The sequence below is a fragment of the Nerophis ophidion genome, linkage group LG17 (genome assembly GCF_033978795.1).
Source record: "Nerophis ophidion isolate RoL-2023_Sa linkage group LG17, RoL_Noph_v1.0, whole genome shotgun sequence".
Classification (NCBI taxonomy): domain Eukaryota; kingdom Metazoa; phylum Chordata; class Actinopteri; order Syngnathiformes; family Syngnathidae; genus Nerophis; species Nerophis ophidion.
Genome location: NC_084627.1, coordinates 34,948,404 through 34,964,694, shown reverse-complemented (window position 1 = coordinate 34,964,694; position 16,291 = coordinate 34,948,404). Strand labels below are relative to the sequence as shown.

Below are 16,291 nucleotides of genomic sequence, written 5' to 3'. Positions count from 1 at the left end.
CCAACACGTCTTCCTATGAGGAAGCAGTGCCTGGGGAATCTGTGGTGGACTCTCCTATTTCTGGGGCTGAGGTCGCTGAGGTAGTTAAAAAGCTCCTCGGTGGCAAGGCCCCAGGGGTGGACGAGATCCGCCTAGAGTTCCTTAAGGCTCTGGATGCTGTGGGGCTGTCTTGGTTGACAAGACTTTGCAGCATCGCGTGGACATCGGGGGCGGTACCTCTGGATTGGCAGACCGGGGTGGTGGTTCCTCTTTTTAAGAAGGGGGACCGGAGGGTGTGTTCCAACTATCGTGGGATCACACTCCTCAGCCTTCCCGGTAAGGTTTATTCAGGTGTAGTGGAGAGGAGGCTACGTCGGATAGTCGAACCTCAGATTCAGGAGGAACAGTGTGGTTTTCGTCCTGGTCGTGGAACTGTGGACCAGCTCTATACTCTCGGCAGGGTTCTTGAGGGTGCATGGGAGTTTGCCCAACCAGTCTACATGTGCTTTGTGGACTTGGAGAAGGCATTCGACCGTGTCCCTCGGGAAGTCCTGTGGGGAGTGCTCAGAGAGTATGGGGTATCGGACTGTCTTATTGTGGCGGTCCGTTCCCTGTACGATCAGTGCCAGAGCTTGGTCCGCATTGCCGGCAGTAAGTCGAACACATTTCCAGTGAGGGTTGGACTCCGCCAAGGCTGTCCTTTGTCACCCATTCTGTTCATAACTTTTATGGACAGAATTTCTAGGCGCAGTCAAGGCGTTGAGGGGTTCCGGTTTGGTAACCGCAGGATTAGGTCTCTGCTTTTTGCAGACGATGTGGTCCTGATGGCTTCATCTGACCGGGATCTTCAGCTCTCGCTGGATCGGTTCGCAGCCGAGTGTGAAGCGACCGGAATGAGAATCAGCACCTCCAAGTCCGAGTCCATGGTTCTCGCCCGGAAAAGGGTGGAGTGCCATCTCCGGGTTGGGGAGGAGACCCTGCCCCAAGTGGAGGAGTTCAAGTACCTAGGAGTCTTGTTCACGAGTGAGGGAAGAGTGGATCGTGAGATCGATAGGCGGATCGGTGCGGCGTCTTCAGTAATGCGGACGTTGTACCGGTCCGTTGTGGTGAAGAAGGAGCTGAGCCGGAAGGCAAAGCTCTCAATTTACCGGTCGATCTACGTTCCCATCCTCACCTATGGTCATGAGCTTTGGGTCATGACCGAAAGGATAAGATCACGGGTACAAGCGGCCGAAATGAGTTTCCTCCGCCGTGTGGCGGGGCTCTCCCTTAGAGATAGGGTGAGAAGCTCTGCCATCCGGGAGGAACTCAAAGTAAAGCCGCTGCTCCTTCACATCGAGAGGAGCCAGATGAGGTGGTTCGGGCATCTGGTCAGGATGCCACCCGAACGCCTCCCTAGGGAGGTGTTTAGGGCACGTCCAACCGGTAGGAGGCCACGGGGAAGACCCAGGACACGTTGGGAAGACTATGTCTCCCGGCTGGCCTGGGAACGCCTCGGGATCCCCCGGGAAGAGCTAGACGAAGTGGCTGGGGAGAGGGAAGTCTGGGTTTCCCTGCTTAGGCTGTTGCCCCCGCGACCCGACCTCGGATAAGCGGAAGATGATGGATGGATGGATGGATGGATGGATTTTTAGAAGGAAAGAATGGATGGATGAAATAAATTGAGGATATTTATCATGGTTCTTCTTCTTTGTACTTTGTAAAAACTTTGAGTTTGAAGAGTTTCTTGAAGTGGATCATATTAGCACATGATTTGATTTATTTGCTTAATCCATTCCATAATTTAATTCCACATACACATATACTGAAGGTCTTAAGTGTTGTACGTGCATACAAATGTTTTGGATTACATTTTTCTCTAAGATTATATTTCTCCTCTTTTGTTGAGAAGAATTGTTGTATATTTTTGGGTAGCAGGTTATAGTTTGCGCTGTGTATAATTTAAGCAGTTTGCAAATTCACTATGTCGTGGAATTTCAGTATCTTTGATTAAATAAATAAAGGATTTGTATGTTTTCTATATCCATTCATATGAGACACCAATAGCTACTTCTTATTTTTGTCCGGTCACTATTTTGCACGTTGGCAGAAATGCCCTTAAGAAACAGAGTTTTCACAGCCCATCTATAATTACCAGTTATGTTTTCGTCCATTTTACTGTCCTTAACACCTAAATTGTTCTGCCTAATTTTCACTTTCTCTCTGCCGCCACGCGTTGTTTAGACTCTTTGTTTGTTGAGGGTGGAGACATATGATGTTCTGCGTCGGTTAAAAAAATGTGATCGCGTACATATTTGAATCGAGATCACGATTTTTTTAACCGATTAATTGTGCAGCCCTCGTGTGATAGCTGAAGTTAATTTTCTCTTTTTCTGTTTGTGTTTAATTTAGCTATTCCAGCAGGCTCTGCAACAATTTGTGATGAAGCAAAGTCCCTGAATGGTAAGGTTTTTGCCTCTGTTGAACCATTTTATACACTCTTACAATTGTACCTATCCGCCTTAGTCTACGTCAGGGGTCTCAAACTCAATTTACCTGGGGGGCCACTGGAAGCAGAGTCTGGGTGAGGTTGGGCCGCAGGAAAAGATTTCTTAAAAAAAATGTTGCATACACCTTAGCATGTCTAGTTGTATAATGACCAAATGGTATCCCTTGTATCCCTTTCTCTGTGCAAATTAGACACATCGGGGTCCTCCTGTGCTCAACAAAGAAATATTGAATCTCCTACTTTTCCTGGAATTGTCTTTGCACATTATTAACCCTTCTCTTCACTGCAGGCTTTAAAAAAGACATGTTTGGGGTTGTGGAATATATTTGTATTTAGCCGACGCATGGAGAATAATGTTATTTCCGCAATGTGTGTCGTTCCGCTTTTCCTCCCTACAACAACACGGGAGTCGGCGGATAAAGTGCCGGGATAGCGAGCGCAAAAAAGTGACGGCTCCCGTAGTGTTATCCGGCGTCATATAGAAAAATATGTAGTGTCATCGTGAGGCAATGCAAATAAAAAAAATAATAAAAAAACAAATAACGGTTTGAATTGGTTCAGTTTATCAGGAACTGTTATTACTGACGGACAGGTGTTGCGGTGTGACTGCAGCCAGGCACGTAAGAAAACCCTTGTCTCCATGGCAACGTCTCTGTCGCTTTCACTCATTTACCGCTTTTCCACTAATGCAGGGGTAGGCAACCCAGAATGTTGAAAGAGCCATTTTTGACCCAAATAACACAAGGCTGTAAAGCGCCATTCATATAAAACTTGCGGGCCGCACTAACATTAAACTTTCATATTAAGTTGGGGGCCCCAAAATAACGTCTGGTCTACGTGAATGTGTTTCTCATTTAGTACAGTCAAACATGTTCCTCACACTCAGTACGTTTCCATGCACTAAATTAGTCTGATTTCTCAAATAGTTAGTTTTTTTGCATTTTCACACCTACATGTGCAGTCAAAGTGTCCATGCAATCTTTCTAATACGACTATTAATCAAATGCCATGTGCCTCTCGTACACTTGGAGGTGCTTATTTAATTTTAGCGCTAATAACTGACTTACTTTTCCGGTTGATTTACAATACATCAGAGGAATAACACAACCCACACAACACGCCATTAAAAATGTAAAATAAACACAGCAGTAAAACCTTACAAAAAAATTACGACAACAACTTGTACACTCAAAAGATACGATAACACAGGATATGAAATATGACGTCATCTACGAAAACTAATGCAGATAAATGGTCTGTATTTATATCATGCTTGCCAACCTTGAGACCTCCGAATTCGGGAGGGGGTGATTTGAGGTGGGCGGAGTTTGGTGGTAGCGGGGGTGTATTTTGTAGCGTCCTGGAAGAATTAGTGCTGCAAGGGGTTCTGGGTATTTGTTTTGTTGTGTTTGAAGTTAAAAGTACCAATGATTGTCACACACACACTAGGTGTGGCGAAATTATTCTCTGCGTTTGACCCATCACTCCCTGGGGGGTGAGGGGAGCAGTGGGCAGCAGCGGTGCCGCGCCCGGGAATCATTTATGGTGATTTAACCCTCAATTCCGACCCTTGATCTGAGTGCCAAGCAGGGAGGCAATGGGTCCCATTTTTCTTTATAGTCTTTGGTATGACTCGACCGGGGTTTGAACTCCCAACCTGCCGATCTCAGAGCGGACACTCTAACCACTAGGCCACTGAGTAGGTCACTAGGCCACTGAGTAGTTTATGTTGTGTTACGGTGCGGATGTTCTCCCGAAATGTCTTGGTCATTCTTGTTTGGTGTGGGTTCACAGTGTGGCGCATATTTGTAACAGTGTTAAAGTTGTTTATACGGCCACCCTCAGTGTGACCTGTATGGCTGTTGACCAAGTATGCTTGCATTCACTTGTGTGTGTGTGAAAAAGCCGCATATATTATGTGATTGGGCCGGCACGCTGTTTGTACGGAGGAAAAGTGGATATGACAACAGGTTGTAGAGGACGCTAAAGGCAGGGCCTTTAGACACGCCCCCCAATATTGTTGTCCGGGTGGAAATCGGGAGAAATTCGGGAGAATGGTTGCCCCGGGAGATTTTCGGGAGGGGCACTGAATTCGGGAGTCTCCCGGAAAAATCGGGAGTGTTGGCAAGTATGATTTATATAGCGCTTTACTTCACCTGGAATGATACCCAAAGGATTTTACTTCATACGTCACATTCACCCATAACTTTCAGCACCTGAAAATAAAACACAAAAAGGAATGCGAGAAGGAGAAAGTAGTTTACCAACACAAAAAAATAAAGAGCAGAACAAGAAAACAGAAAATCAGCTATAACAGACCACTGCCGGAGGAACAGTCACCTCATGGACTGGGACAAGGGCAAAGTCATATCACCAGAAAGAAAGAAATACAAGAGATGGATCAAGGTGGATATGAGATGAGGATGCGCTTCTCTGATGAGCATACATGCTTTTGCACACCTGGGACGCTGGCTTTCATTGGTGATGCCAGGGCAGAGAAAAGATATTGCCAATCAGAACCAATTAAAAAGGATTTCAAAGTCCTCTTCAGTCTGCTGGAATAAATATTTTTATATGTGTGCACTTTTCGCCACTAAGACCAGAACACTCTCAGCGGTGACAGCTGGAGTGTTTATGGCACAGAGTTTAGACTGACCATACGTCCTCTTTTGCTGGACTGTCCGGGGTGTCTGGGCGGGGTTTCTTAAATGCCTCAATTGTCCGGTGTTTTGTTTGAAGGTTGCATGTATTTTCAATGTATGTACAGGGTTAAGAGGGGTTAAAAACAAAACATATTGTGAAGGTGTGCGCACGCAGCAACAGTCGTGAGGGAGGGGCAGAGACAGAGAGAGCGAGGTAGTGGATTGATTGGCAATCAAGGCATTCTTGGTCAACAGCCACACAGGTCACACTGAGGGTGGCCGTATAAACAACTTTAACATTGTTACAAATATGCGCCACACTGTGAACCCACACCAAACAAGAATGACAAACACATTTCAGGAGAACATCCGCACCGTAACACAACATAAACACAACAGAACAAATACCCAGAACCCCTTGCAACACTGACTCTTTCGGGATGCTACAATATACATCCCCCACTACACCCCATCTCCCACCCCCACACACCTCAACCCCGATTACGTCACATCAAATATTCCACTTGAAAATATTTTGGTGGAAGATTTTGCATATTTTTTGTGTTTGCTATAAAAAAGTTATTGTTGGACAAAAAAGGGCGGAAAACAAACACAAAAAAACAACATAAAAAAAACTAAAACATTTTTAAATGAGGGATAGATCTGAAGTTGATGTAGACTCCAGAGATTTACGCGTTATATATAAAATGTATGTATGCCCTGGCACAGCATTATCATCATTTCATGACCCAAGCAAAATACTTTTTACACTTTTATTCTGAAATAAATACACCTACAACTTATTAAATAAAAACATAGAAAAAACTACCAGCAGCGGTAAAGTTTAGATCCATGAAGGCCAGAAGAAAGTGAATGAATGTTTATAACTGAATACATTTACATATGCATACATTTTTTTTTTCTTTTTACATTAAATCTTTTAATGAATTAAATAACGTTAATGACAACCTTTTTCTGAAATACAATATAGAATGTGAGATATAACAGGACAATGCATACGTTTATCATTTGTTTTCAAAACGCTTACAAAAAAGTGGGACCCCAAAAATTTACTGTGGTACCCCATTTTTTTGACTTGATGGGGTCCATGGGACCCCATTTTGAAAATTCTTAGCGCCAACACTGCTGTCAACAGAGGAGAAAAAATTCTGTATTTAGATAAATTTCCATCCATCCATCCATTTTCTACCGCTTATTCCCTTTTGGGGTCGCGGGGGGCGCTGGCGCCTATCTCAGCTACAATCGGGCGGAAGGCGGGGTACACCCTGGACAAGATAAATATATTATTTATAAAGCAAGTTCAAGAATCATTGGAAAATGTTCCCCTTATTTTGTACATACTACAAATAATCTTCCTGGCAAAACACTTATCATAAGTTGAAAACTCTGAGAGAGAAAAAATGGTGCGGTTTCAAAAACACCATCAAGAACACAATTAGCCTGCTCAGTGGCCTTGTTGTCAGAGTGTCTGCCCCAAGGTCGGTAGGTCGTGAGTTCAAACCCCGGCCGAGTCATAATAAAGACTATAAAAATGGGACCCGTTTTCTCCCTGCTTGGCACTCAGCATCAAAGGTTGGGGGTTAAATTGTTATGGTTTGCAGAGGGGAGATGACGGCAAACACCAGGTGGCAGTAATGTTCAATAATTTATTATATCTACAGGTGCTGTTCATATTACTAGAATATCATGAAAAAGTAGGGTTAGGGTTATTATTTCACTAATTATATTCAGAACGTGAAACTTACATATTAATTAATTACACACAGTGATATATTTGAAATGTTTATTTCTTTAAATTTTGATGATTAGTACTGACAATTACTGAGAATCCCAAAGTCAGTATCTCAGAAAATTAGAATATTAGTCACGACTAGTACCAAAAAATATTTTTAGAAATGTGGGCCAACTGAAAAGTATGAACATGGAAAGTTTCAGCATGTACAGCAATCAATACTTAGTTGCAGCTCCTTTTGCCTGAATTGCTGCAGCAATACGGTGTGGCATGGAGTCCACCAGTCTGTTGCACTCCTCAGGTGTTATGAGAGCCCAGGTTGCTTTAATAGTGGCCTTCAGCTCTTCAGCATTGTTGGGTCTGGCATCTCGCATCTTCCGCTTCACAATACCCCATAGGTTTTCTATGGGGTTGAGGTCAGGTGAGTTTGCAGGCCAATCAAGAACAGTACCTGGTCCTTAAACCAGGTACTGGTAGATTTGGCACTGTGTGCAGGTGCCAAGTCATGTTGGAAAATGAAATCTTCACCTCCATAAAATTGGTCCGCGGCAGGCAGCATAAAGTGTTCTAAAACTTCCTGGTAGACTGCTGCATTGACCCTAGACCTCAGGAAAAACAGTGGACCAAAACCAGCAGATGACATGGCACCCCATACCATTACCGATTGTGGAAATTTGACACTGGACTTCAGGCAACGTGGATTCTGTGCCTCTCCTGTCTTCCTCCAGACTCTGGGACCTTGATTTCCAAAGGAGATACAAAATTTACTTTCATCTGAAAACATAACTTTGGACCACTCAGCAGCAGTCCAATCCTTTTTGTCTTGAGCGCAGGCGAGACGCTTTTGACGTTGTCTCTTATTCAAGAGTGGCTTTACACAAGGAATGCGACAGCTGAAGCCCATATCTTGCATACCTCGGTGCGTGGTGGTTCTTGAAGCACTGACTCCAGCTGCAGTCCACTCTTTGTGGGTCTCCCACACATTTTTGAATCGGTTTTGTTTGACAATCCTCTCCAGGGCGCGGTTATCCCTCTTGCTTGTACACTTTTTTTCTACCACATCTTTGTCTTCCCTTCGCCTCTCTATTAATGTGCTTGGACACAGAGCTCTGGGAACATCCAACCTCTTTGGCAATGACCTTTTGTGTCTTGCCCTCCTTCTTTAAAGTATCAATGGTCATCTTTTGGACAGTTGTCAAGTCAGCAGTCTTCCCCATGATTGTGTGTCATACAGAATCAAAACGAGAGACCATTTAAAGGCTTTTCCAGGTGTTTTGAGTTAATTAGCTAATTAGAGTGTGGCACCAGGTGTCTTCAATATCTGACCTTTTCACCATATTCTAATTTTCTGAGATGTTGAATTTAGGGTTTTCATTGGTTGTCAGCTATAATCATCTCCTTTTTGGCAAAAAACAATTGAAATGTATCAGTCTGTTTGGAATGAATGTATACATTATACAAGTTTGACTTTCTAAATGGAATTAATGAAATAAATCTAACGTCATCTAATAATATGACCAGCACTTGTATATTCAATATGTATATAATAATTATAATAAACAATACTAACTACTAAACTAAGGAAATGGAGTGTGACAAAATCCAAGAGTGTGTGTCGTGTAAGACAATGTGTGTGGTTAGCTGAAGTGTGTGTTACCAAGTGTTGAAGGAGAGACGAGGAAGTCCAAAGGAGAGAGAAGTCCGAGTCCAAGCGGGAGGTCGAGATCCAAGAGGCAGTCCGAGAAGCAGGGGAACGACGAGGAATGACGAGACACACAGCAAAAATCATCCGGTGATCTCTTACTGTACGGAAGACTATATTCTGGCGCCTGATGGCAAGTTGAGCAGGCTTATGAAGGCAGCTCCTTCATATAGGCAGGTGTGCTGATTGCTGGTAAATGATTGCAGCTGGTGGCTGCTGCAGGGCGGAGACGCGCATGGCTCGCCCTGGATGTGCGTGGCCGTGGGCGTGTCTCGAGGTGAGAAGCAGAGCGCAAGGATGAGGGCGCATTCCAATGCTCCCTGGCCATGACATAAATCCGCAAAATTATTCCAGAGTGTCGCCCCTGCTGCTGCTCACTGCTCCCCTCACCTCCCAGGGGGTGGAACAAGGGGATGGGTCAAATGCAGAGGGTAATTTCACTACACCTAGTGTCTGTGGGATTATCAGTGGTAGTTTTACTTTAACAATGAACTTAGACTTTGTCTCAGTGTTTTTACAAAGCCATTCAACTTTAAGCTCCTCCAGTTTAGCCTTCTAACGTTGGCAGTTTATTGAAAATGTTTGGAAAATATTATAAGTTTATAATGTCTATTTTCTGCTGGATTTACTCTCTAGTTTATGCTGCAGCTGTTACATATACTGTAATATTGTACATGGTAATTGTTATATATTGTATATATGATATAAACATATAATATAATGTATCAGTATATATCCTATACCGCACATACATTATGTAAATAGTACGTATATATGTTATATTTTATATTGCTTTTAGTCCATTTTATACCTGCATTGTCCTTTCCATCTTTTCCATCATTGTAACTGAGCTACTGTGTGGAACAATTTCCCTTGTGGATCATTAAAGTTTGTCTAAGTCGAAGTTTAACGTTGGCAGTTTATTAAAAATGTTTGGAAAAGCAACCGATTGTTTCCACAAACCACCGCATTGGTGAAATCTGCATACTGCCACAACACATTCATTTATCATCATTCAAATATCCTTCCTTTTTTTACCGCTTGTCCCATTTTGGGTCGCGGGGTGTCACTGGAGCCTATCTCAGCTGCATTCGGGTGGAAGGCGGGGTTCACCCTGGACATGTCGCCACCTCATCACAAGGCCAACACAGAGAGACAGACATTTACACTCGCATTCACACACTAGCGCCAATATAGTGTTGCCAATCAACCTATCCCCAGGTGTATGTTTTTGGATGTGGGAGGAAGCCAGAGTACCCGGAGGGAACCCACGCAGTCACGGGTATATTTGTTTTCAGCTGACGCACGGAGAATAATGTTATTTCCGCAACGTGTGTCGTTCCACTTTTCCTACCTACAGCAACACGGCGGTCGGCGGATAATAGCCGGGAAAGTACCCTGTGATAACCAGCGCAAAAAAGTGACGGCTCCCGGAGTGTTACCCGGCGTCATATAGAAATATATGAAGTGTTCATCGTGTTAGGAAATGCAAAATAAACAATAAAATAAAAAAAAAAAAGAACAGTTTGATTTGGTCCAGGTTAACGGGGACTGTTATTACTGACGAACAGGTGCCGCGGTGTGACTGCAGCCAGGCACGTAAGACAATTCTTGTCTCCATGGCAACGTTTCTGTCACTTTCACTCATTTGCCGCTTTTCCACTAACACTGGGGTAGGCAACCCAGAACGTTGAAAGAGACATTTTGGACCGAAATAACACAACGCTCTACGATGAGGGGGCGACTTGTCCAGGGAGTGTCCCGACATCCGCCCGAATGCAGCTGAGATAGGTTCCAGCGACCCCAAAAAGTGACAAGCGGTAGTAAATGGATGGATGGATAACAACGCTGTCAAGCGCCATTCATATAAAACTTGCGGGCCGCACTAACATTAAACTTTCATTTTAAGGTGGGGGCCGCAAAATAACATCTCGTGGGCCGCAATTGGCCCGCGGTCCACGTGTCTGAGACCCCTGGTGATTAATAATGAGGCCAAGGCCCACTTTCGGAGCTGCAGTGAGTTTGCGGGCTACCGTTGCATTGTGGGGAGTGGAGTATTGGTGCGGGCAAAACAGCAGCAGGCGGCAGTGGCTTGCGGGCCGGTTCTAATACTAATCAAATATCATAGACCAGTGGTCCCCAACCTTTTTTGTAGCTGCGGACCGGTCAACGCTTGATAATTTGTCCCGCGGCCCGGCTGAGTTTTTATTATTTTTTATTTATTTATTTATTTATTTTTTTTTTTGTCATTAAAAGGGAGGTTTTTGGGTTGGTGCACTAATTGTAAGTGTATCTTGTGTTTTTTATGTTGATTTGATAAAAAAATAATTTAAAAAATTAATAAAAAATTCTTCTGCGGCCTGGTGCCAATCGAGCCGCGGCCCGGTACATAGAAAATTCATTCTCAGGCCTTGATTTTAACACCTCGGGACCAGAGCTTAGCCCAGTGGTCGGCAACCTAAAATGTTGAAAGCGCCATATTGGTCCAAAAATACAAAAACAAATCTGTCTGGAGCCGCAAAAAAATTAAAGCCGTATTACATACAGATAGTGTGTCATGAGATATAAATTGAATTAAGAGGATTTAAAGAAAACTAAATGAGCTTAAATATACCAACAAATGAGGCATAATGATGCAATATGTACATATAGCTAGCCTAAATAGCATGTTAGCATCGATTAGCTTGCAGTGACCGAATATGTCTTAATAGCACTCCACACAAGTCAATAACATCAACAAATCTCACCTTTGTGCATTCACGCACTACGTTAAAAGTTTGGTGGACAAAATGAGACAGAAAAAGAAGTGGCATGGAACACTACGAGAAAGTCGGAGAAAGTTATACATGTAAACAAACTACGGTGAGTTCAAGGACCGCCAAAATTAGTAGGGCAAAACGGCGCTCGCCAAATACTCGAATCAGTGAAGCATGTTTAATGTAAACAGTGTGCTTTATAACAATTAGGGAGGTTTGTGTCATGTTTGTCCTCCTACGGCAGGAGTCGGCAACATTTACCACTCAAAGAGCCATTTTGACCCGTTTCACAAAATAAAGAAAACAATGGGAGCCGCAAAACTCTTGAAATTTATAATGAAATAACACTGCATACAGAGTTTTGTTTTGCTTTGTGCTATGTATAAACCAGGGGTCTCAGACACGCGGCCCGCAATTAAATATGAAAATTTAATGTTAGTGGGGCCCACGAGTTTTGTATGAATGCCCTTTAATAGCATCACGCTTAGCAACCCTCCCGATTTGTTCGGGAGACTCACGAAGTACAGAGTAACTATTCTCTCGGACGTCTGCTGAGTAGTTCCCGAGCAGCAATAATAAGGGCGTGCTATGATGGCACTGTCATTAGTACTCCCTACAATTTGTGCAACCAACTTGCCAGCCAAGTCACATGTTGTACGTGGCTTCTGCAGACACACGTAAGTGACTGCAAGGCATACTTGTTCAACAGCCATACAGGTCACACTGAGGGTGCCCGTTTAAACAGCTTTAACGCTGTTACAAATATGCGCCACACTGTGAACCCACCCGAAAAAAGAATGACAAACACATTTTGGGAAAACATCCGCACTGTAACACAACAGAACAAATACCCAGAATCCCATGCAACCCTAACTCTTCCGGGCTACATTATACACCCCGCTACCACCGCTATTAGTAAGAGTGTTAAAGTTGTTTATATCACAACCCTCAGTGTAACCTGTATGGCTGTTGACCAAGTATGCCTTGCAGTAACTTAAGTGTGGTATGAGAGGCACGACGACATTTTATAGAGGACGTTATGGGTATTGCCATCATGGCCCGCCCTCAATGTTGCTGTCTAGGTGATAATCAGAGTACGCATGCCCTAGGCAATTTCTGGGAAAGGCCCTGAAATCAGAAACCTCCCGGACAAATGGTGGGGGTCGGCAAGCATGCAGTTGAGCCACACCAGAGGGATCAAAGAGCCGCATGCCGCTCCGGAGTTGCCGACCCCTGTCCTACAGAAACCATATTAAAGCAAAAAATATATATTTAGTATTTTTTTCCCCTTTTTCCATTTTGTCATACATTTTTGAAAAAGCTCCAGAGAGCCACTAGGGCGGCGCTAAAGAGCCGCATGCGGCTCCGGAGCTGCGGGTTGCCGACCCCTGTCCTACAGAAACCATATTAAAGCAAAAAATACATATTTTGTATTTTTTTCCCCTTTTTCCATTTTGTCATACATTTTTGAAAAAGCTCCAGAGAGCCACTAGGGCGGCGCTAAAGAGCCGCATGCGGCTCCGGAGCTGCGGGTTGCCGACCCCTGTCCTACAGAAACCACATTAAAGCAAAAAATATATATATTTTGTATTTTTTTCCCCTTTTTCCATTTTGTCATACATTTTTGAAAAAGCTCCAGAGAGCCACTAGGGCGGCGCTAAAGAGCCACTTGCGGCTCGAGAGCCGCGGGTTGCCGACCCCCGGCTTAGCCTGTAATGTGCATTTGAAAAGTGCCGCAAAAGTCGGTTTTCTTGCTTCAAATGAATCTTCTGTGTTGTGTTTCCAGCTGAAACAGCCTACCAAGCATTAGAAGACAACGGCATGGTAGAATACTGCACAACGACCGTAGGCGATTCGGCGCCTCCTGTGGTGGCAACTGTCGAAGCTCCAGTAGAAGTGTTGGAGACATCTACAGCTTCCTCGCCGCTACCGCCTCAGAGTCAGGCGAAACCTCAGGAACTGAAGAGCCGCATTGCCCTCAACTCGGCTCGACTACTGCAGGAGCAGCGGGTCACCAACGTCCACATCCGACAAATAGCCCAGCACCTGGAGGGTCAGAACCAGCTTCTCCAGATGATGCGCATCTCCCAGGAGGCCCAGGTTTTTGCACAGGAGCGACAAGCTCAGGCCTTGGAAGGAACCCAAGCCGCACTGCTCGCTCTGGTGCAGATGCTCAGGCCTGCTCTCAAAGATTTGCGCAAATTCATGCAGAGCGGGACCGAAGTCACAAACTCGGGCAGCGCGGCAGCAGCGGTCACAAGTGACGCGGCTTCAATCGATGAGCAGAACAGGCCCACGACGTCACCACCTGCTGCACAAACTGAGGCCACGCAGTAGACTCTCCCTGTCTGAGGAATTCCTGCACAGAGACTTCAACAAAGCCTTGAAAAACATTTCAGAGTTGCCTTAGGAAGCATGTACAAAAATGGAGCTCTTTTCCAAATTGGAAAACAGTCAGACGTTCACTTTGGTTTGGACTATTATAGTTTTTGAGAGTAATTTTCGGTGGAAAACCGAAATTATGTTTTCATCCAGAATACTAAAGCCCGTCTTGTTTTTTAGATGTTTGACCTCGACCAATGAAACCAAAAAAATAACTCAACCAGTGTTTTTCCTAAACATTACATACTCACTACGATTAACGCATGTCATTAGGAATACCATTTAATTTAGGAATTACTGTGCTTATTAGGGATGGGCCGGATAATTAATTAATTGTTCATTAAGATTTATGACTGTTGAACTGAGCGTCTATTCATCATTGTTTGATGCCATTTAACCAAACTGGATTGCACGTCTTCGGTGCGGCGTCTTCAGTAATGCGGACGTTGTATCGATCCGTTGTGGTGAAGAAGGAGCTGAGCCGGAAGGCAAAGCTCTCAATTTACCGGTCGATCTACGTTCCCATCCTGACCTATGGTCATGAGCTTTGGGTCATGACCGAAAGGATAAGATCACGGGTACAAGCGTCCGAAATGAGTTTCCTCCGCCGGGTGGCGGGGCTCTCCCTTAGAGATATGGTGAGAAGCTCTGTCATCCGGGAGGAACTCAAAGTAAAGCCGCTGCTCCTCCACATCGAGAGGAGCCAGATGAGGTGGCTCGGGCATCTGGTCAGGATGCCACTCGAACGCCTCCCTAGGGAGGTGTTTAGGGCACGTCCAACCGGTAGGAGGCCACGGGGAAGACCCAGGACACGTTGGGAAGACTATGTCTCCCGGCTGGCCTGGGAACGCCTCGGGATCCCCCGGGAAGAGCTAGACGAAGTGGCTGGGGAGAGGGAAGTCTGGGCTTCCCTGCTTAGGCTGCTGCCCCCGCGACCCGACCTCGGATAAGCGGAAGATGCTGGATGGATGGATTGCACTATTTAGTAGGGGTGTAACGGTACACAAAAATGTTCGGTTCGGTACGTACCTCGGTTTAGAGGTCACGGTTCGGTTCATTTTCGGTACAATAAGAAAACAACAAAATATCAATCAATCAATCAATGTTTATTTATATAGCCCTAAATCACAAGGGCTGCACAAACCACAACGACATCCTCGGTAGAGCCCACATAAGGGCAAGGAAAAACTCACCCCAGTGGGACATCGACAATGATGACTACGAGAAGCCTTGGAGCGAACCGCATATACATTTTTTGGTTATTTATTTACCACATTTGTAAACAATGGCTTTATCCTTTTAACATTGGGAACACTATATTAATTCTGCCCACGTTAATCAACATTAAACTGCCTCAAATTGTTGCTCAGATTAAATAAAATGACAAAACTTTTCTTCTACATATAAAAAGTGCAACATTAAACAGTTTCAAGTCAACTCATCATGCTTAATTTATCACAGCATTTGGAAAGCCTGTAGTTGATTTTTATTATATAAATGTTATATTTTTATCAACATGTTTAAAGCTTTTCTGTCTGTAAAAGAAACACACACACCGCAAAATGAGCTAAGGTTATGCTAAAAGCGAACTAGCCTTCACCTCAAGCCAGAACTGCGAGCGAACTGAGCTGCAGTTTAACTTTCTAGAAGTTCAACGGGCTCATAGTGATGTTAGTAGTAGTTGACTGGGAGGTGTTTATTATCATTTGGGGAGAGTACGCTCCCTTATCCTCACTCAACAAGATTATTATATTATTTATATTTTCAAATATTTTGAAGAAACTAGATTGTCAAAGAAGGCATCAAATCTAGGAATGAACACATGCAGGGTTATTTTCCTTTTTTTTTTAAGTACATAACCCCACATGTGTTTATTCATAGTTTTGATGCCTTCAGTGACAATCTACAAAGTAAATAGTCATGAAAATAAAGAAAACGCATCGAATGAGAAGAAGGCGTGTCCAAACTTTTGGCCTGTACTGTATATAAGAGAAAAATTATACTTTTTAAAACTGCCAGTGACATATGAATGATATTTTATTAAGATAACAATGTTATCCTCTCTTGTTTTAGTATTTTCATTTCTGATCATAATCATGGATTCCAGTTAGTAAAGCAGTGGAACTGGTTTAGGTTGACCCTGTTTATGTCCACAAACCCTTTCAGCCAGCCAACTCTGCAAGTCCTGGTCCACTGTGTTTACTTTTTTTTTTAAAAAGGTCCACTTAAACCAAGGGTCTCAACTTTTTTCACTAGTAGAGCTCTCTAGAGGAGAAAAATAGTTAGATGAGCTATTTGTGTTTTTAAGGTATGAATGTGAGTAACAACATTTACATTGTAAAGCAGATCTCCAATCAAACAGTGTGGTCATTGTTTTATAATATAAAGAAATACAATAAGAGGAGGTATACTGCACCTTCCAAGAAGAAGAACGTGTGGTCGACCAGATGGTTGAAAAACATAACAATCAAGGTACAGACCAGTACTCCTTCGCTTTGTTGAAGTTCCATAGACAAGTGAAATTGCCGGGTAACCAATCAGGTGATCCCAATGTGCTAACTACTATTAAACCATACTTGCCAACCTTGA

The 16,291-nt window shown here is 43.8% G+C and overlaps 1 protein-coding gene across 2 annotated transcripts in view; it reads left to right on the top strand.

Moving 5' to 3' along the window:
- naif1 (nuclear apoptosis inducing factor 1) overlaps positions 1-16,291 on the top strand; it is a 25,012-nt gene extending 8,721 nt beyond the window's left edge. Inside the window, exons 2-3 of one of the 2 annotated variants that reach the window (XM_061876819.1) lie at positions 2,371-2,421; positions 13,107-16,291. In XM_061876819.1, the coding sequence (XP_061732803.1) occupies positions 2,371-2,421; positions 13,107-13,657 (602 nt within the window). In that variant the 3' untranslated portion in view covers positions 13,658-16,291. The remainder of the gene's footprint in view (positions 1-2,370; positions 2,422-13,106) is intronic. The other variant, XM_061876820.1, reaches the window with a different exon arrangement.